The 21,536-nt window shown below is 38.3% G+C and overlaps 3 protein-coding genes across 4 annotated transcripts in view; 1 reads left to right on the top strand and 2 right to left on the bottom strand.

Moving 5' to 3' along the window:
- LOC141434528 (uncharacterized) overlaps positions 1-2,452 on the top strand; it is a gene marked incomplete in the record, with an annotated part of 44,126 nt that extends 41,674 nt beyond the window's left edge. The window contains 3 exon segments of the mRNA XM_074096951.1: positions 120-203; positions 530-694; positions 1,228-2,452. Coding sequence (XP_073953052.1) covers positions 120-203; positions 530-694; positions 1,228-1,453 — 475 coding nt within the window.
- Positions 2,453-3,814: 1,362 nt separating this feature from the next.
- LOC141434192 (uncharacterized) lies at positions 3,815-9,267 on the bottom strand. Of its 2 annotated transcripts, none has more exons than XM_074096550.1 (5): positions 9,134-9,267; positions 8,162-8,261; positions 6,559-6,723; positions 5,638-5,822; positions 3,815-4,851 (listed from the first exon to the last, which is right to left on the bottom strand). In XM_074096550.1, the coding sequence occupies exons 2-5, from the start codon at positions 8,216-8,218 to the stop codon at positions 4,587-4,589; spliced, it is 672 nt and encodes a 223-aa protein (XP_073952651.1). In that variant the 5' UTR covers positions 8,219-8,261; positions 9,134-9,267; the 3' UTR covers positions 3,815-4,586. The 2 variants fall into 2 exon arrangements, with proteins under 2 accessions (XP_073952651.1, XP_073952653.1); XM_074096552.1 differs by having other exon boundaries at positions 9,188-9,255.
- A 978-nt stretch (positions 9,268-10,245) lies between these two features.
- On the bottom strand, positions 10,246-16,662 carry LOC141434190 (peroxisomal membrane protein 11C-like). The gene is made up of 4 exons (XM_074096548.1): positions 16,373-16,662; positions 15,119-15,283; positions 12,880-13,067; positions 10,246-11,867 (listed from the first exon to the last, which is right to left on the bottom strand). The coding sequence occupies exons 1-4, from the start codon at positions 16,430-16,432 to the stop codon at positions 11,588-11,590; spliced, it is 693 nt and encodes a 230-aa protein (XP_073952649.1). The 5' UTR covers positions 16,433-16,662; the 3' UTR covers positions 10,246-11,587.
- Between the last annotated feature and the right edge of the window lie 4,874 nt (positions 16,663-21,536).

Below are 21,536 nucleotides of genomic sequence, written 5' to 3'. Positions count from 1 at the left end.
ATACAAGTTTTCATCGTCTAAATGTTCGGTCGATGCAAAGGTCCAGGTCCAGTTGTCGTTGCAGGCGGCAGCTGGGAGGCGGCGGCGGGCGGCTGCGCGGCGCCGCGTGGGCGCCGGGGCCCGCTGCTGGCGCGCGCGCCGCACGCCGCGTACGCGCTCGCGCTGGCGGCGCCGGCGCACTGGAGCCCCAAGGACTTGCACTTGTGAGTAACATTCAACTGTTCGCCGACAGTTTACAAAAATATCGATAACGTCTCGCGATGAGGGCTATCGCGTATGAATTCGCCGCTAGAGGCGCTAGTGTAGCGAGAGGTCTGCGAAATGGCAAATCTCACTGTTTTTGGGTGAGCTACGCGGGTGAGGACGCGACAGCCAATTGCCATTTTGTTCTAGAATGTGTTTGGAGTCTGTCGTTTGGATGTTCGCCTAGGTTTTTCTCTTTTATGTAATTAATAAATTTATTGTTTTTATCTAACCAACAATTTTAAGATAGTGTATATCCTTTATCAGCAGTGTGTCCTAATTCTAGCGGCGATCACGAGCTCATAGTCTCCGTATGGATATGCGCGCTGTGCCGCATGGCGCTGGCGGAGGGCGGGGGCGCCGCGCGCGCGCAGCTCGCCAAGGGGGCGGAGCCGCCGCGCGCCGCCATACTGCGCGCCGTACTGCGCACCAGCGACGAGCCCACGCACAAGTCAGTAATAACCTACTACAAATTGCCCACTGTACAGTCAACCACAAATATATCGATAGGATACGATACCAAACTTACAAGAATACGTATACACGACTTTATTGCTGACTTCTTAAGGTCGTCTATACACATTAAATTAATTACAAAAACTTTTAGACTATCGCGGTCATTACTCATTTTATGATTTAAATTCGGTTTTTGTTTCGAGTATAAAATATTTTTCATCACACTTGCTCGTAAATAGTGTCGTAACATGCAGGCTACCTTGGTTGCAACCCCCCAAATAAAACCCTTGACCTTGATGTGCTTGTCATGAAACCCGTGATCGGTAAATGAGTTTTTGCGCGTACAAATTTTCTTGTCATGAAGCCCAAGGTCGGTCAATGAGTCAGTGCCCGTACTGATGGCGCTGCGCCTTAATTTATGCTGCCTGTGCATTAATTTATTTATACAAATATATTTTTATTGTTTAACAAACGAATAAACGCTATATTATACCGTTTGTGCCTCAATAAACATATTTTTTTTCACAGACAACGCCTCCTCTGCCGCCTGGCTCTCTGCATCATCACGCCCAACTCCGAGCCTCTGATCCGCGGCTACGAGGCGGCGTACTCCCTAGTCCTGGGCTCCGACCCCGCGGCCCAGGCGTGGGGCCGCGACCCCTCCGTCAAACACCTGCCCATGCTCGCCGTTATGTTGTATCCCGCACATGACAATTACTTTGCGGAAGAATTGAAGATGGTAGAGGCAGTTTGAAGTGTTCATAGAATGGTTGGATCAGTCAGTAGGTAGGTATGTCGTTTTACCTTTTAAAGTAAAAAAAAAATAACAAGGAGTAAAACGAGGAGTCTTACATACAAAAAAAAACTTGTTCTATTTTTGTACGATCAATAAATTAGTCATGAAATGTTAAATCTTCACTAGTTTGGAAAAAATCACGTATCTCAAATCAATACGTCAATAAAATTGACCCCTGGAATAATGTACATAAAGTTCACTCCAAAAATTATCGATTTTGAGGTAAATAAGAGCTTTTTTAAAAGTAGTGACGATATTAAATTATCAATGGATTTGTTAGTTACGTAGTTGGTTTAGTCTTCCATGTTACCATTAACTCAAATTGTGGTCGGCTCTGAACCGCGGTAGGTAGTTACTTGATTATTTTGCGTTTCTAACTGATGCACCAAATAACACCCCTTTGTTTTAGTTACTTTGATTATATTCATGACATAGTAAAGCTTTATTTTACTGTAAGAATATTGAAAATTGTCTATTGCTTGTTGTGTGTTTGAGTATCTATCCTTTAGTTGATTAGTTCTATTGTTGACTTTAAGTCGAACGCGTTACAGTCGCTTTTGCTAGTCTATTTTGATGTAATTGGCTACAGACTGATGTTTTTGTAAGTTCTAGAATTAAGAAAATATCCCTTTTTTTATAAATATATTATTAATTCAGAGATAAGGCGCTGTATGTAAGTTGGGCGTCCAAAATTTGACCACATCTAACCAATGTATACTCACATATTAATAACTTAGCAAATTGGGCCTGCAAGATTTATATTATACATTTTTGAGCTATTTTCCGCTAGAATGAATGGGCTATTGTCGTAAAAATCTAATTTGCCCGTCAGTTAAATTATCAGTAGACCCGTTTTTTATTGTCAATTGTTTTTATATAGCCCATATTATGTCCCACTAATTTTAGATATTATTAAATGGTTATCTTGTAGAACTATAAGTTAGGTTAGGTTTGTTTTATATGAACAATTAATGGATTCAGAGAAAAAAATAGTTATGAAAAAACTATCGTCACTACTTTGAAAAAATCTCGTATCTAAAATCAATAATGTCAACAAAATTGAACCTTGACATAATAATCGTAAAGTTCACTCAGAAGAATTATCTATTTTGAGGTACGAGTTTTTTAAAAGTAGTGACGATATATTGTGACAAACGTTACATTATGAATTGCGACAATTATGAGTCGATATGGACCCGTGTAATTATATGTGCAGCAAAGCCGAGCGGCGTTTTCGCCGGACATTTATTTAGATGTCTTAGATTTTATCGCCCTGCTGTACCGATTAATAGCGGCCCGCTTTACTTACATGCGTTGCTTATATTTTGCACACCCACTTTACTCTAGCGCCCGCTCTGTATCTAGATCTCCAATTGTAATGGAAGTGACTGTGGTAATGACATGTCACAGACTAAAAGTGGCAGAAATTATAAAAAAAGAAATAAACGTTTTATAACAAATTTTACTTGTTTTATTTTACTTTTATGAAAGTTGATGGAACTAATATTTTAACTATATACTTAACCATACAATAAATGTGAGGAATATTTCTAAGTAGAAATTATTTATTCCGACAAAAGGCCATGCCTACAAATGTACACAAAGATTCGACCTTGATGTCTTTACAATATGGTACAAAATTAATTGAATTTATTGAAAATACAATCAGCATTTCTCGTAATACGCAACATAAAACTATCATTAATTTTGCTTGTATTAGTGTTTCTAAATTGGTACAGCCTAAAAAGGTGCTAATGCGATTGTAATTTTAGAATCTTACTTTATCACACGTCAACAATTTACTTAATGCCTAACGATATTATCTACGCTTAATCAAACGATAATTTATTTAACAATTAACTAGTTATAAGACCTTCTTATTGTACTAGTCGTTATACCTTGCTACTCGTATTCCACAACCACATATGAAAGATAGGAAAAACAAAAAACGGACACAAAAAGGGTGTTGAGATTTGTCCGGGAAGTTAGTTCTGGTCTCAAGTGATCCTAGAGCTGGCGCTTATCGCGCCAGATAAAGATATAGAATCTTCTATTCTATAAGATAGCCATCAGTGGCGTATTTTCGTTAGACAACCCGGAGAGTGAGAGAAGCATATGGGTATTCGGTTCTCGCAGTGTATACAACCGTTGCCGTGCTTGTCGTCACAAACCTATGCTACGTTAATAATTTAGGTAACCCGCTAAGAAACTAGATGTTAGCGCCACGCTACTGATAGTCATGGAATAGACAACCAGTGGAGAGCTAATGCGAGGGCCAAGGGCGTACCTAGATTCTGTCCCAGGGGAGGTAAGTTTTAGTCAGATCCCCCTGTTTTGTCATACACACCGTAGTGTCACACCTACACGAGAAACATAAGGTATAAATAAGGTAGTGTGTAGGGGAAACTGCAAATTTCCAAGGAGGGGGGTAGCTGCTGCCCCTGGGTACGCCCATGGCGAGGACGAGTCAGCGGGCATCTCCTTCCTCTTTTTTTATTGGTAGGGTCAGGGGGCTGCTACGAAATTCGAAAATCGAAGTTCGCATCGTACCGTCCCTCACTCTCCTATGAAATAATATTAGCGTCAGCGGGACGATAAGATACTGATTTCGAATGAGGGCTATCGCGTATGAATTCGCCACTAGAGGCGCTAGTGTAGCGTGAGGTCTCCGAAATGTCAAATCTCATAGTTTTTGGGTGACCTACGCGGGTTTATTTATAAATAGAATAATTTTGTGAATATTTTGCAATATCTGGAATTAATTATGGCAAATATGCGTTCCGGGGCAATGAATGTCTGTGTTTTGAGACAGTTTTGTCTTTCGGAAACCTTTGTCCTCCCTTTTTTCCGAACAAAACGGGGACTATGCAACACTGTGGCATGCTCGATATTTTTATGGTACGGTTTTAAGGTGTATTAAATATGATTTTAATCTAAACTTTGTTTTCACGCCCGTAATAACAGACTTTGAAAGCCATACTTAAAAACCTCACGCAACAGTGCGCCATCTAGTGAGACAAAAAACGATAGCCCTCATTGTGCACTTCGTGGTACAGCCCCTGTGATGGGGGCTTGATGGTGCGTCTACCGTCTACCGCGCAGCCGGCGCGAGCCTCTTCCCGTGGTAGTGCGCAGCCAGCCCCAGCACCGCGGCCGCCGTGGCCACCGCACTCGAGTGCCGCGCCGACAGCCGCCCCCCCCACAGCCAGCCCTCCGGCAGCCAGCTCACAGAGTGCACCACGTCGAAGAACAGCTTGCTCACCATGAGGGACGCTTGCGTGAAGCGTGCCGGCGCGCATTTGCGGCGCTCCGAGGATTTCAGCTCTTTAGCGGTCATGTGAAGGGCTTTGATGGATCTGTAATAAAAGATGGATGATTTGTTTTTATCAGCGTACTGCTGTAGCTGTACCTATTGTGAATGCGTAGGCCCTTGCGCTCGTATTCATCATCGCTTTACATCCTCGTCTAATATCGTGTGATAGAAAGAAGCGGTGTATACGATTGTTATTCCGAGTCCGAATATGGTAGACAAGACCTGAAAGTGAAAGTGCTTAGTAATCATCATTAACAGTACGTTTTTAAGTTTATCAAATAATAAATGCATTTACGGTATCTATCTTTATAATCACATTTTTGCAGATATTATAAAGAGAGTAGAGCGAAAACGGAGGTTGTTGTTGTTGTTGTAATTCCAGTCCACTCAGTTAGTCACTGAGTGGACTGGAGTTACAAATTTATAACTCATTTTCAGAGTAAGCACATCTGTGCAGATCCCCATTGCGCGTTAAATGGACTGCGCACGGAGTCCGCTCAGCTTGAACTCGAAAGTGGACATTTACTGTGATAAGGTAGTTCGATTCTGCTGGTCACCGCTCCGCCTTACAGAAAGCGCACCCTTACACATGTGACTTGTGCCTATTTAGGTACGAGTAAGTCTCTAACGAATAGAATTTTGCTAGCGGGTAGTATGTGTCCTGGATATAATCTGATTTATTCCTGTCTAGAGTTTAGAACGGTCGTGTGCTCGTTTTTGCTTTGCAAATGAACTCCTACGACAGTTCGTAGCGATTTCCCAAGAGGATCTCTTGATGAAAAAATGTGAAGAGATCCTCTTGGGATAATGATCCACAGAGCCAACTTACCTGACAAACCCAACCGAAGCCATGAGCACCCAGAAGGCCTTGTGCGCTGTCCGCACTCGGTAGTCCAAGTCCTGTGGCAGCTTAAGCAGCCCCGTGTCTAACAGCCAGACCAGCTTCTCCACCTGGAGGTACCCCAGTGTGAACAAGCCGCTCGACACGCCCAGTGTGCCCCAGAGTAATCCCTCCTGAAAATAAAGCAATGATGAGTACTTGAAAGAAAGAAAGAAAATATATTTATTTAACGCCATAAAAAACAAACATAGGAATAAACATAGAACAAATAAAGACATACATGACGCTAAACAGGTCCCCACTCAGCATAACAGCAGCATAACTTGCAGTTGCAGTTTACAGGCGGTAGGACCTTGTGCAAGGTCCGACCGGATTGCTACCACCATCTTGCTCGCTGATCCTGCCGTGAAGCAGCAGTGCTTGCACTGTTGTGTTTCGGCGTGGAGAGTAAGACAGCCGGTGAAATTACTGGCACTTGAGGTATCCCATCTTACTCGTAGGCCTCTAGGTTGGCAACGCATCTGCAATACCCCTGGTGTTGCAGATGTTTGTGGGCGGTGGTGATCTCTTACCATCAGGAGACCCACTTGCTCGTGTGCCATCCATTCGACTATAAAAAAAATACTGCACACGCAGGACTACTTATTTGTTCTGTATGTACGTATCTTTTCTGCATTACGTTGCAGTTGGCTGAGGAACATTGGAAGAAACTGAATCGCGTACCAGGGTGGGACCTTGTCATAATCAATTTCGCTATGATTTCTTTGGCAGATGTATGGAATGTCAATATGCATATCAGTAGCACAAAGGATCCACCCTGTTACGTGATTAATTTTCTTTGACTGTAAAAAGTGAAAGACTGTAAAAGTCCATGATATTTACTTATATATTTTAGAGCATGTAACGCACCTGTTTCCCCAAGCCGTACTTGACCGCGGCTCGCAGCGCGGCGGCGTCATCGAACAGCCGCAGCGTTGCGCGCGCGCCGGCGATGCGCGCGCTCGCGGCGACCAGCGGCTTGCTCTGCGCCGACGCACCCCACAGCTTCAGCACGTAGCACGTCAGGGATACCACCTGGAACACGAGGGGCAGTCTGCAGTGTAAGTTGAGTTGGGCCGAGACGCCAGAAGGGCCATAGACAAGAGATCCTTGTTTTTGTTTGCCTGGGGAAAAAATGGGTTTGGTTTTTGTATAAAAATGGTGGGGAAGGGTGATTGATTTAGTGTGCTGGCCGCATCGTAGCTTTTTTTACGTGAAAGTTTGAATTTAAGATATAAGTAGTAAGTTTAATAAAATGGAAATGTGAAATTATATTAATTGGATTATTTATTATGTATAATGTATGTATGTGAACTCTTTATTGTACGAAATAAGTAACAAATACAATAAAATTAATTATTAATATTATTTATTTGCATCCTTTTGCTGGCGGTGGCTGATTGGCGCAAGTCCTTTGCCGCGCGCCTTCGATCGTAAAAAAGGCGGCAGTCAGCCAGACTTCAAAAAACCAAAGAGCATATAACCACTACGTTTTACAAAAAACTCTCTCGGCGGACATATATTGGGCCTCTGCTCGGTTTGTAAATTAAATATTAATTGTGATTATAGACATTGTTAATAGTTTTGTGTGTAAATAGTAACAAACTTTATACGTCTTAAAACTAGCTTGAGTCTAGGTGGCCATTGCGGTTTACTTGCACTCTACGGGTGATGCGGCAGATATGGCAGAAGTCACTTCATGGAGGTTTTCTCATGACATGTGCTCTGCACATAATGCGAGCACAGTGAGGTGTTAAGCCCGATTGGTAACTTTCACATTAACAAATACAATGGACAGACATAGATATATGTACAAAAGCGAACTTATCCCTTAAAGGGATCTCTACCAGTCAACCTTTGAGTGTATAACTTTAGGTAATATCTTCAACTAAGAATCATTTGTATGCCAGAAATGGCTGGATGGATGTTCTTTAAACTGTATCTTAAACACCTAATGGTAATCCATTCAATTCAAATAAATGATATCATTATTCATGTGGTGGTTTAACTATGTTCGATAAAATCGGTTCAGCCAATCGGTTAAAATTTGAGCTTTGAAATCACAAAAACTGCCGGGTTTTCGAACTATTTTACTTATGTTGAATAGGTAACTTATTTATGGAAAAATTTAATCAGTGATGCACATCAGAACGAGGCCCACTGTAGATAAGTTCGATCCGAAAGCGACCGTACTCGCAGAAATAGCGAAATCCTAGCGAAATTACAATAATTTCAATTATCCCGCCTTTAGCTCATAATCTGTCCTAGTGGCCCCTGGTCCTAATAAGCCTGTGCATTCCTAGTTTAAGGGGCTGTTTCACCATCCATGGATTAGTGTTAACTGACGGTTAAATAAAAAAAAAAAAAGACGGCATCACATTTAACCGTCAGTTAACACTAATCAATGGATGGTGAAACAGCCCCTAAATCATTGCAGAAAAATGTTTTAATTTAAATCAATAACATGACATACCTTATCCCGGCTAGCGTGGTTCTGCAGCAAGTCGCAGAGTTCGTCGACCACCTCCATCTTCCTTTCAATGAGACGTGTAAATAACTAAAGTAAATATCACCTGAAAAGCGTTATCACTGTGATAAGATAGATAGATTACTTCGACCTTTCCTAGCGAATTACTACTGTTCTTTTCAGATTAGGATTATCGCGATCGTGATGTAATAAAAGCTTGTTATGTTATAGCACAGGCTAGCATAAACTGTGGCCGTATTGTCTAAACCCGAGTTTAGACTTGCAAGATAAATGGTGCAAGTTGCATTACATTGCGAGGCCGTATAGCCAACGAGCTTGTAGTGGTCAATGGAATCGAGCGCGGCATTGTAATGCATCTTGCACGATTTTTCTTGCAAGTCTAAACTCGGCTTTACGCTTTACATCTCTTTCTACCCTCATCCTTAACCGTGTGACAGAAATAAGTGGTGAAAATGATCGTGATTCCGAGTGCGTTAGGGAATAAGGTATTATTGTACTTATAAATTAATGCGTTAAAGTTTTACTATGATCGAAAATATCTGCATCTGACACGCTTAATTTAACTGAAAAGTTCTCAGTTAAATTAAGTAAATGTAAAAGTAAAAAAGTATTTATTCACTCCACCACAAAGTACAATACAGAGACAGTAAGAAAAACACGACCTTAAACTATAGCTGGTAGACTTGTCGTCGTGCTACTGCAATACCGCGTAACTAGCTTTTTCAATAAGGTATAATTTTGACTGTCAGAACAGTACTAACATTGTACTAATTCTAGGTAGGTAGGAATTGCACAATTAAACTATAAATTTATTAGGTACTAAAAGAAAATGATTTTGATGATGATGATTTAAACGACAGATTTAATAGTGTGTGTGTGTGTGTGTGTGTGTGTGTGTGTGTATTGGTGCTTCATTAGGGATTGTCAGATTTAAATGCAATTAAAAAAATAACTTACCAATACAATTTTTCACTAGGAATGATCACATGGAATTTTTAAATACTTACATACCTAGAGGAAAAGATAAGAAATGTGAGTGTAACGTGTGAGACCATGTGAACAGTTTCAGTCAGAAGGCAAATTTTATACTGAAAATGAAAATATAATTTGGCCACGAATTTCGACGCCGATGCGTTATATTAAAACAACTGTTCATTTGCATTACAATAAAACAGTTTTTGACGCAACAGATTCTTAACTGCTTATTAAATGTGTGTATATACTTAAAATTGTAAAAGGTACCTACTAAGATATTTATTTATAGAAAGAAAAATATATAAATACGGAATACAAAAACAAATAAAATAATGAAACAGGGATAAAAAGGCTCAGACTCCCTTTATGTTGCTTATTCAGATCGGCCAAACAATAGATAAGCAATATTATTGCATCCGTCTTAAGTTAAAGCAAGAAATGTACTACATCATGCTAGCTCTTGTGACGTCGAAAAATAACTCAAGTACCTCGTGTCAAGTATTATTGATGCGTATGTCTGTCTTGTTAAATTCCTACTAGAAAAATGTTGTTATCTCTTATCTGTTTATTTTACGAAGGCCCCGATCGAAATAGATGATTTTTTGAAACCCAATCTCTACGTCATTTCGATTCAATATTAATGACTTTAGGTATGGTTCCTAAGTAGGTCTCGAAAATTTTCTAGACTCTTAGAGATTTCATAATTATAAAAAAAATTAGTTTTATTTAAACCCCTGCTAGAGCTGGTTCCCACATGTCGGATGTCGGGTCTGGATTTTAATCAAATGTTCCAGTGGCAGAACATTTTATATAAAGCTATTCACACTTGCCCGACGCCGATTTTCTATAGAAATGAGCGACATCCGACACTCTAAGCCCGACCTGTAGTAGAACCTTTTCGCAATAAACGTCCCAGCGGCTTCCATGTAGAAAACAATGACGGCTTACTGGGACAAGGTTGTAATGCAGGTCGTGTTTACGACAATTGTAGTCCTAAGATTAGGACGTTGGGCCTCACGGGGCAATTGCACATTTTTGGGCGGCACGAGGCTTTCAATTACTTATTGAAAAGATTTGTAAATAAAAAAACATGCTCTTTTTGTTTACTTTTATTGCAATTTTATAGTTTTATCTTATCAGGTACTAAATCGTACATTTTAACAAATTTTACTTAAATTTTAAAACTGACTAATTAAGCATTAGTTGTATAACAAAATATCAAATACATTTTTAACAAGTTGTTAAATATTTACATTTACATACATCATTAAAAAAACTGTCTTTGCAGTTTTTTAAAGTATAAAAATCTAAGTACAGCAAATTTGTCGTGGAAATACAAAAAAAGTAAATAAGAACGCAAGTACTTACTGACCTTTTTTATTCCCTATCTTCTTACTAAATAATTAAAAACTAAAATCGTCTCTGACGTTTGTCTATAGCATATCGTACAACCAATAGTGGCTGAATAACTGAGTTCTCAACCATAAAAAACTATGCTACAATATATCTTACAATTCCCTTGCCTGACTCGATTCACAAAACATAACCCTGATAATCTCTACCCCAAATATGACAACCCCCCCAGCCCAAAACACCCCCTTCTACACTTATCACCATGAAGGTGTCTCAGTTGTCGCCAGAAATTTAAGCAAACCTGTGTTTATTGTTTTTATCCCACTAATATAATAAACGCGAAAGTTTGTAAGTCTGTTTGTTTGTTTATTTGTTAACTCTTCACGTCTAAACCGCTGAACCGATTTAGATGAAATTCGGTATACCCACAATTTGCGTTCCGGGAAAGGCCATAGGATAGTTTTTATCCCGGAAAATTGCATAGTTCCCGCGGGATAGCGATAAACGCAGTCTACGCGGACGGACAGCTATACTCACTGTCATATATAAATAATATAAATCCCTCATAATTTTACAGACTAATACACTGTGGAATGCTGGTGAAATCTTTTTGGACCAATTATTACTACAATGGGTAACAGTTGCAGCATTTTTTATTATCAAACTCGATCCAACACCGGTATTGTCTTAAGTTAACTCTAAGAATCATCTCTTTTAATAATATCGGCTGAAAAGGTAACGAGGAAAAACGACGAATATTATCACAAATCTGTAGGAATTTTTGTTGTCCTGCATGAGTGGTCTCTTACACTAAAAAGTCAACCTCGTGGATGTGTGTCAACAAATCGTGGATTTTCCACGATTATACAAATTTATCAAAACATACAAAAAAATCTCGCGACAACCGAGACTAAGGGCTTGTTTCATCATTCATTGATAAATTGTATGTCACAGATATTTGTGATGCTGCGTCTCTGTTTGTTTTGTCCGTATAAACAGAGACGCAGACAGTATAAAATGTGACTGTCACATAAAATGTATGAAAGCGTGGTGAAGCAGGCCTTTACTGAATGAAATTAAAACCTACTTTAGAAGCCGCTTCTTCGCGAAGTACATCGCTATCCCCACTACCGAGGACGTGGTAGCAATGGCCGCCACTTTAGTGGGTCCTATCTTCTCCCCCCACAGCCAGCCGGGGGGAAGGCAGCTCACAGCGTGGGTGATGTCCAGGAGGAGTTTACCCGCTGTGACGGCAGTCAAAGACAGTCTGATGTCGAGGTTGCGTCTAGCGTCTACGCTGCCTTCTGAGGAATGCTGGAGGCAGTCCCGGCTCCACCATAGCTGGCGGATTGAGCGGATAGTTCTGGAACAACGTAATGTAATGAGGAAGTAGCTCTTATGCTTGGAAAGTTCTTTACAGCCCGGTTACGACTATACGCGACATTAGGCCTTATTACTCATCAGTTTCGAACTACAATGATCCGAATCTGAAACCGGGCCCCTTATTGTCTGACCCCCGTGCACTCGCGATTACATTGATTATCTCTTTCTACCCTCATTCTACATCGTGCGACAGAAAGAAGTGGTGAAAAACGTTGTAATCCCAAGTGCATTAGACAATAAGGTCTCTGGGGGGCTAACTACGAAATACGAAAATCAAAGTTCGTATCGTATCGTCCCTCTCATGCTCGTACTATAATACTAGCGTCAGCAGGACGGCAAGATTCGAATTTCGAATTTCGCACTTCGTAGTACAAGGGCTGGTACGCAGACTGGACGATAACGGGCAGTGGGGCGGGCCGCGGAGCGACGAGCGTGTTCTTTATACATTGCGGGGTCGAGACGCTCACTGCACAATGTTTACTAGACAGCACACGCAATGAAGAGAGAGAAACGCTAGCCGCAGCGGGGGTTTTGTGTAAGTGTCCCGCGGGTCATATATGTAACAGCAGCAGTAACAGAACAAGTATCATTGCTTTGACTTGTGGACGTGCTTTGTTGTATAATGTAGCGCATTTTGTTCACACAGTGAGAATGCATGCAAGATAGGGATCTCTCTCTCTCAGATCGTACATAGTTTATCAATCCTGATTGGTTTTTTGTAGTATTTTTGTATTTTTTATTTCAACTCCAAATTTGTTACTTTTACGGGTATCCCGTGAAACCATATCGAAAATACACACTGAGACATGGATGCACAGAAAAACCAGAAAAAGAGACCAGCACTGGGAATCGAACCCAGGTCCTCAGTAATCCGTGCTGCGTGCTTTAATCCCTACACCACTGCTGGACAGGAATCTAGACACGATTTTTTCCTATGCACTCAGGTTGCTTTTTGACCTTAATAAGCATTCATAAAATGCCAGTATACTCACTGCAACAAGGATATGTAGAGACTGGCTGCCCACAGTGACGTGCTGACAATATCCAAGATTTCAGCAGTCTTGGGATTCAGCTTGAGGACCCCAACCTCGTGTAGCCAGCAGGCCTTCTCCACGGGGAGGAACACTTGGTCCACCATGTTGGCTAAGACTCCTAGCATTGCTGCCATTCTGGACGATTCCTGGAGATTTAGGATGAAGTATTAAATAGATGAAAGTATAACAGTACAGATCTAGTGAATAATGTATTTCCATCATATTTTGTCAGATAAGTTGTATATTTATCTTGCTTTCTCAATGAGGGCTATCGTTTTTTGTCTTTCTAGATGGCGCCACTGTTGCGTGAGGTTTTTAAGTGTGGCTTTCAAAGTCTGCTATTACGGGCGTGAAAACAAAATTTTGATTAAAATCATATTTAATACACCTTAAAACCGTACCATAAAAATATATAAAAAAAGAGGGAGGACAAAAGTTTCCGAAAGACAAAACTGTCGCAAAACACAGACGTTTATTGCCCCGTAACGCATAATTGCCATAATATTTTTTAGGTAATGCAAAATATTCACAAAATTATTCTAATTATATATAAACCCGCGTAGCTCACCCAAAAACTATGAGATTTGACATTTCGGAGACCTCACGCTACACTAGCGCCTCTAGCGGCGAATTCATGCGCGATAGCCCTCATTAGCTTGAATAAACTTCAGTAAGCTAGTTGAGAAATCAAGATAAATACGATTTTTTCCGACACAATACGATAACAACATTATTTACTAGGTACATCTGTAAAGGGGTCTTGTATCCGACGATCAAGTGTGGGTAGTAGGACTTTATTTTAAATTAGAATTAGTTTAGATCAGTGTTTTTCAACCTTTTTCGTGACACGACCCCTTTAGTATGAAGAAATATTTCGCGACCCCCCTACTCGTTGTTTTATTTTCATGTAGGTACTTTATTTAGTGCCAAATATAGTATAGTATTAGTTAACATTTTCTTAATAAATATTTTTAAACTTATTTTTTTTATTGAAGTAGTTTTCGCAGCAACTTATAGGAGCTTCGCGGCCCCCGGGGGTCGCGACCCACAGGTTGAAAAACACTGGTTTAGATTGCTAGAACCATCGTACTCGCTAAAGAATGCCGCAAAGCAGCAGAGAGCGTAAGATAGTTAGTGAAATTACTGGCACAAGACATATTGTATCCTAGGCATCTAGGTTAGTGATTCATCTGCAATTCTCAGGTGTAGCAGGTGTCAGTTACCATCAGGAGACCCCATTAGCTTTTTAGCCATCCTCAGCTCAGCTCATCTCATCATCAGCATCATTATTTTGTAGACAAGATTCAGTTAAAATGTTCAATTATTAATAGGTACAACCTCTTTTGCTTACTATTTATTTATTTTATTTATTTATTTATTTATTGAGGTGTTCAACAGTGTTACAATTATTTTTATTCTAGGTTACAGAATGAATCTTAAGGCTAATAACAGAACTCCCTTAATAATACCTACAACAATAAGAAAAAAAAATTGTTAATAGGAAATAACGAAAATTTATTTTATATATAAAATGTGTCGCTAAAGTAAATTAAGTGTGAAACTTATGTGTAGTGTGTGTGTGTGTGTGTGCGTTTGTATGTTACCAGGAAATACTTTTCACAATTGAAAATTTGAATTTAATTCTTGATGTGACAAAGGGGTCCACATCTTGAAATGACTTTAATATAATAGCATTGGAAGCCTTGGGTCTCAAGCTGAGGGTTGTGGTTTCGAGCCGGGGCTCTACGGAATGGAAAACACCATGAGAAAACTTCCACACACCAGCAAAGTAATTCATTAGTGTGTGCGAAGTTCTCAATTTGCACAAGGCTTGCGTGGGAACTATGGTATTAACTCTCATTCTGAGAGGAAGCCAGTGTGACAATTTTGGCCAAGATAATGATATTGTCTGAGGGCAAATTTCGCACCAAATTTCAAGTCAATTCAATCACTGATAGTGCATTGTAAATCAAAATGAAGAATTGAGAAAAATTATTAAATTTGGCAAGGACTGGAAATGATTGTAAAAAAATACAGGTTTTTATTTAGACATTTTGCCATCACGGGAAGAGGGGATTTATTTTTTTATTTGTCACTAAAAAATTACAGCATTTCAGTAAAACCAATGCGCTGTAAAATTTAAATTATTCAAAAAAAAAAAAAAGATGAGACACTTGCAAAAACTCATTAAACTTACATGCCTCCCCAGACCATAGTAATATGTGTGTCGCAGCATAGGTATGTCATCAAATAGCCTCAGTATCAGTCGGGCACCAGACAGTCGGGAGCCAGCTGTCTGCCATGACTTCTCATTTTTTACGCAGCCATATAACTTCAATGTGTAGCAAGCTAAACGGACCACCTGAAATATAAATCATTATATTTTGTAGCCATAGTAGCCATATATACATTTGTAGTCATAGATCAGATACATTATAATACAATTTTTTTTTTATAATACAATGCAGTGACTGTTTACAATAACCACATTGTAAACAATACTGAAAAACAGATATATGGTGAAAATATAAAAGGCAAGCTGTTAGAATGTGAAATAAATAATAATGATAAATAAATATCATGGGACACTTGACACAAATTGCCGTAGTCCTAAAGTGAGTGAAGCATGGGTACTTGGCCACAGATAAACATAATGTACTTTTTAAATGAAATATACTAAAATATATTATAGTAACTAATATAGTATTTAAATACCCAAGATTTGAAAACATCATATTTTTTATACTAATATCTGCTAATCACTAGTAAGAGTGAATCAAAAATCTTAATATATAAAAATGAATCCCTATTTCCCTTGGTCATGGCATCACGCGTGAATGGCTGGACCGATTTTGCTAATTCTTTTTTTGTTGTGTTTGCTATTGTCAGGAGGTTCTTATAAAAGAAGATTTAGAAAATTAAAAAAAAACAACATCAGGGGGCGAAGCCTCGGGCAACAGCTAGTATTTAATAAAAAAAACAAGGGTCAAATTAATAATCATAATTTTGTAGACTTTTTGAGAATTAAGAGTATTTGTCTGTTTCTTTCTACTAAGATCTACCTATGTAGCTATTATTGTGAGGTATATTAGTTTTAAATAATACTGGGAAATGGATTTGTTCAATTTCATGCAATTACTTAAATTAAATAAAAGATGGTGATTATTAAATAAAGCTTTCTATCCTGTGGGAATTTAAAAAAAAAACTGTTTAATGGTCTTTACACAAGAGTTATATATATTGTATTATTGTAAACAAAATAATGTACTTTTCTTACTTTATTCGTAATCTTCTAATATTAAATAAATGTTAAGTTAATAATTAAATCTTGCTACTACCTTATTAAGAATATTTTAAACAGCGACATTTCGAAATATTGTACCTAATTGATCAGGTTATTGACTGAGTGAGGCTTGTCGCAAATATCAAGGCCAGCTTCCGCGTTCCTTACCTTATCTCTTCCATTGTAGCTATCCAATAGTTCACAAATATCTTCGACAACCGAAGACATGATGTTCAGATATTTTCTAACACAACTTTTGTAATAAAAGTGTCGCTCGTACCACGTTATCTAGTAGACTCGCGGAACCGATGTCCGCCGCGGCCGATAGTGTAGATTTATCGCGATAACTGGATTCATTTCTACATTCACCGCATATTGTAGGCCTTGATTTCGAAAGGTTACATTACAGCTGACTTTGACGTGTTTGTTATGACAACGCAACGCAATCAAACTCAAACCTCAACCAAGAAAAAAAGGGCGGGAAACTTCGTGAGAAGAGGACGCGTTTTTTTGTGAAATTTGAAATTATAATTATAATCAGCTAAGGATTGTTGTTAAGTAGATTAAAGTGTATATATTTACCTCAATTAATTTGTATTATATGTATAGTTGTAAATAGTTACAGTGTATATACTTTGGTAAGTAATTTTTTATTAACTTGTAAATATGGGCGATCCGCCCGACCCTGGAGGAGGGACAGAATTTCCTCTTCAATCATCTATTGATGTATTAGTTGACGCATTGGAGTCGTCTATGGACACAGACTGCTCCACATCTGAACAAAATTTACTTAAACGAAAACGACTTAGAGTGAAATGCAATCTGTGTCATAAAAGAAAAAGGAAAGGGGGTATTAAAGATGCACAAAATGATTGTCAATGTTTAATAACTGAAAAAGATGTGAAAGTAAATTATCAGACTCCCCAACACAGTGTACTAAATGATTACAATCATGATCTAAACATCAGTAATAATACTACCGATACTACTACTCGTATGCCGGTTGGTCGCTCTCTATACGTAAAGACTGATTTATCACCATACATAATCCATGTCCAAAAAGAAACATCAAATGCAAATGATGCCACTATTCTCCACCCAGTTACATTTGGTCGTTTTTTGAAACGATACAATATTAATGGTATTGTTAATGGTACCTTGAAACGCATAGGTAGGAACAGGATTAGTATGGAATTTGCAAATTTCAACGATGCTAATATGTTCTTATCCAACAAAATTTTAACAAATGAAAAGTACAAAGCCTTTATACCCACGTTTAACGTTACACGTTTAGGCGTTATAAGGGTGTCCCTTCTGATTGGTCAGATGATGAAGTCATAGCCAACATTAATGTACCAATTGGGTCTGGCCCAATTATAAAGTTGAGAAGATTGAAAAGGAAGGTTACAGCTGGTATAGATGGTACTAATCAATATGTTAACACAGGTACTATTGTTGCAACTTTCGATGGTCGAACCCTCCCCACCCGGGTTTACATGTGTTACGCTGCTCTTCCTGTAGAGCTATATATATACCCCACTATACAATGTTATAATTGCTGTAGATTTGGGCATGTAAAAAACCAATGTCGGTCTACTCCAAGATGCTACAAGTGCGGCCAAGGCCACTCTGGTAGCAACTGCAATGTGGAAGAGGAAAGGTATTGGTGTATTCTATGCAAGGGATGCCACCAAGCCATTGATAAAAAATGTCTGGAATATGACAGACAAAAGGCAATTAAAGAAACAATGAGTAAAAGTTGCATCTCTTACATAGAAGCACTTAAAATACACCCACCAGTTTCAAGGGTATCATATGCAGACGCCCTACTCACTTCTCCACCACTGCCAAATACATCTAGAGATACACAAAACTCCTCAAGCTCACAAAACTTACCAAATTCACAAAATGTGTCATACAAGAAAACAGTTTTTCTGAAACCGAAGGCACCACCAAAGCTTTCAAAGGGGTATGACTATCATGCCCATGCTAATATTGTTAGAAATCCAGTCATATCAGAACATAAACCCATTCACAATGCAAACAATAATAAGGAAAATATGCAAATCTCAGACATCATTAAGTTAATTATTCAATTATTATCACAATCTAACATCGTATCACCGTCCAACGCTGCAGCAATTATTGACACACTATACAATATATCAAAATATAATAATGGCCCACAGAGCCAAAGCGCTTCAGTGGAATTGCCGGAGCTTAATACCTAAAAAACAAGACCTAATTTATATTATTAACAAACTTGATCCCTTTGTTATCTGTCTTCAAGAGACATGGCTTAAACGGGATTCTGTTCTCAAAATCCCAGGTTTCTCCTGTGTTCGTGAGGATAGACCTGATGGGTATGGTGGAGTTGCCATACTTATCAACAATCTATTTTCTTTTACTCCTGTAACCCTACCTTTACACAGTAATGACCTTTCAATTTGTGCTGTGACTGTAAATAATATCTGTTACATATCTGTATATTATTCCCATCCAAGTAACCAAATTTTTCATGAAATCAATCAGATCATTAATTTTATTCCAAAACCATTCATACTTTTAGGCGACTTCAACTGTCGCAATCAGTTATGGGGTTGTAACACAACTGATTATTATGGAGAACAGTTACTAGATCTACTAACTTCTCATGATCTGTGTGTATTAAATACTGGTGCCCCGACTCGCCTTGCCAGATCAACAAGCTCACCAGATATATCTATTTGTACACCTGATCTAGCATCACTCCTTTCCTGGTGTCCTATGGAATCCACATATGGTAGTGACCATTACCCATTGGTGGTCACTTTCCCATATAACAAACCTATTAGGGTGGTAAGACAACCACGTCAAAAATATAATTTAACAAACGCTGATTGGATGACATTCAGAGAAAAAGTAAGTCAGGCAATGTGTAATGTTCCAGAAATAAATTCTACTAATACTTCAGACTGCTCTGAATTCATAGCTAAGGCACTGATACAAGCTGCTGACGAAACTTTTCCCCTAAAAAGTTGTGGAAAAAGCATAATACCATCGCCACCATGGTGGGATAAAGATTGCACCCTTGCAGTTAAACAAAGAAAGGAGGCTGAAAGACAATATTGTATGTCTATGACAGACTATAATTTTGATAATTACCTAAAGGTAGCCAATGACACTAAGGAATTACTACGGAAAAAGAAATTTGAAGGATGGCGTAGTTTCTGTTTGTCTATTTGCCCTGGTACAAAACCCTCTATTGTATGGCAAAATATTAGAAAATTTAGATCCGCTTTTAATGACAATCAACAACCAAAAATAAATAATAATTTAGCAGAACAAATTATGGATTGTTTGGCACCAGCTTCCGCTCCTGAACAATTTGTCTTGCATCCTCCCTTACTATCACCTGCAACAAATAGCAATATTAATCCTACTGATCATAATCTGAACTCTCCATTTACATTGTGTGAATTAAAAGGGGTTCTTTCAACTATTAAAGATTCAGCACCAGGTGAAGATGGAATCCCATATTCTTTCTTGTCAAACCTTGATGACAATACTCTTACTTACTATCTCTCACTGATCAATAAAGTAATGCTAACGGGGATTGTTCCTCGGACTTGGAGAACACAAATTTTAATCTTATTACTGAAATCAAACAAACCTAAATCAGATCCGTCTTCCTACAGACCCATAGCGTTGTCATCTGTTTTAGCAAAAATAGCTGAACATATGGTTAAAAATCGCTTAGAATGGTTTCTAGAACATAATAAGTTGCTATCAGAAAGTCAATTTGGGTTCAGGAAAGGTAAATGCACTTTTGACAGTCTTAGCATCTTTACCACAGATATTCGATTAGCTTTTTCTAATAACCATTCCATATTAGCTGCTTTCCTAGATATAAAAGGTGCATATGATAATGTAAATATTTCAATTTTGAAAAAAAAGTTGATTCAGCTGAATGTTCCAACCTTATTGATTAATTTTATTATCAACATGCTATGTGAACGATTTGTTAAGTTTTGTATAGATCCAAGCACAAATAAATACGTAGCCAGAACAATTTGGAAAGGTCTGCCTCAAGGTTCTGTTTTGAGCCCTCTTTTATATAACATATACACGTATGATTTAGAACCATTAGTGAACAGGCATGTTAATATACTGCAATATGCGGATGATCTTCTTTTTTATGTGTCTGGACGATCTATAGACGACATGAATGGGTCGTTATGTACGGCATTAGATGACTTTAAGATTTGGTTGGGAGAAAACGGTCTGGAACTATCAGTATCCAAAAGCACTGTAGTTCTATTTTCTCGTAAACGAACTCCTCCTACTGTTAATATTGTGTATAATGATTTATTACTACCTGTAAAAGATGAGGTAAAATTTCTAGGAGTTATACTAGACGCAAAATTAACTGGCCTCTCTCATTTTGAATATATCGCACAGAGATGCGAAAAAAATTTAAACATCCTTAGATGTCTCTCAGGAGTGTGGTGGGGTGCCCATCCCTTCACGATGAGGCTTTTATATAACGCAATAATACGAAGTGTATTAGATTATGGAACATTTCTATTGCATCCTAGTTATGTCAAGTCATTAAAAAAAATAGATAACATTCAGGCAAAAGCTTTAAGACTCATAACTGGTGCAATGAAATCCAGTCCCATAAACTGTTTGCAGGTTGAATGTAGCGAACCACCATTTAGTTTAAGACAGCAATATTTAAGTGATAGGTTCTTCTTCCGAAGTCTTCAGTTAAAATACCATCCTCTATACCATAAAATTTGTAGTCTATCTCAGAAAGTAGATTCTTCTCCCTACTGGAAATATAAAGACGCACCATGTCTTGTTAAAAGTTTTAAAAGATACAACAACATCATAGCACCTACTCATCGAAGCCATTTGCTGCCTTTGTATCAATATAGCTATAATTCACTTCTTACAACTCCACAAGTAGAATATAAGTTGGATATTCATAAAAATACATTTTATCAAAATGTAAAATTTAATAGTATAGTCAATGAAAAATGGGACAATTGGCATTATATTTTCACCGATGCTTCTAAACATTCAAATACAACTTGTGTCGGTGTAGGAGTTTACCATCCACAAAATAAAATTATACAAAAAATTAAACTACCTCCAGAATCTTCTGTATACACAGGAGAATGTTACGGTCTCTTAAAAGCAGTCGAATATATTCTTTTATCAAAGTTGCAAAACACTGTAATTTTTTGTGATTCCCTTAGTTCTTTACAGTCTTTAGAAAAGTTTCCGTTTAAATCTCACAAGCAGTCCCAGATTGTTTTCAACATTAGAGATCGATTATTTAAATGCT

This window comes from Choristoneura fumiferana, chromosome 13 (assembly GCF_025370935.1).
Source record: "Choristoneura fumiferana chromosome 13, NRCan_CFum_1, whole genome shotgun sequence".
Lineage (NCBI taxonomy): Eukaryota > Metazoa > Arthropoda > Insecta > Lepidoptera > Tortricidae > Choristoneura > Choristoneura fumiferana.
Note: the sequence above shows the minus strand (reverse complement) of the source record. Positions and strands in the feature narration are given on the sequence as shown.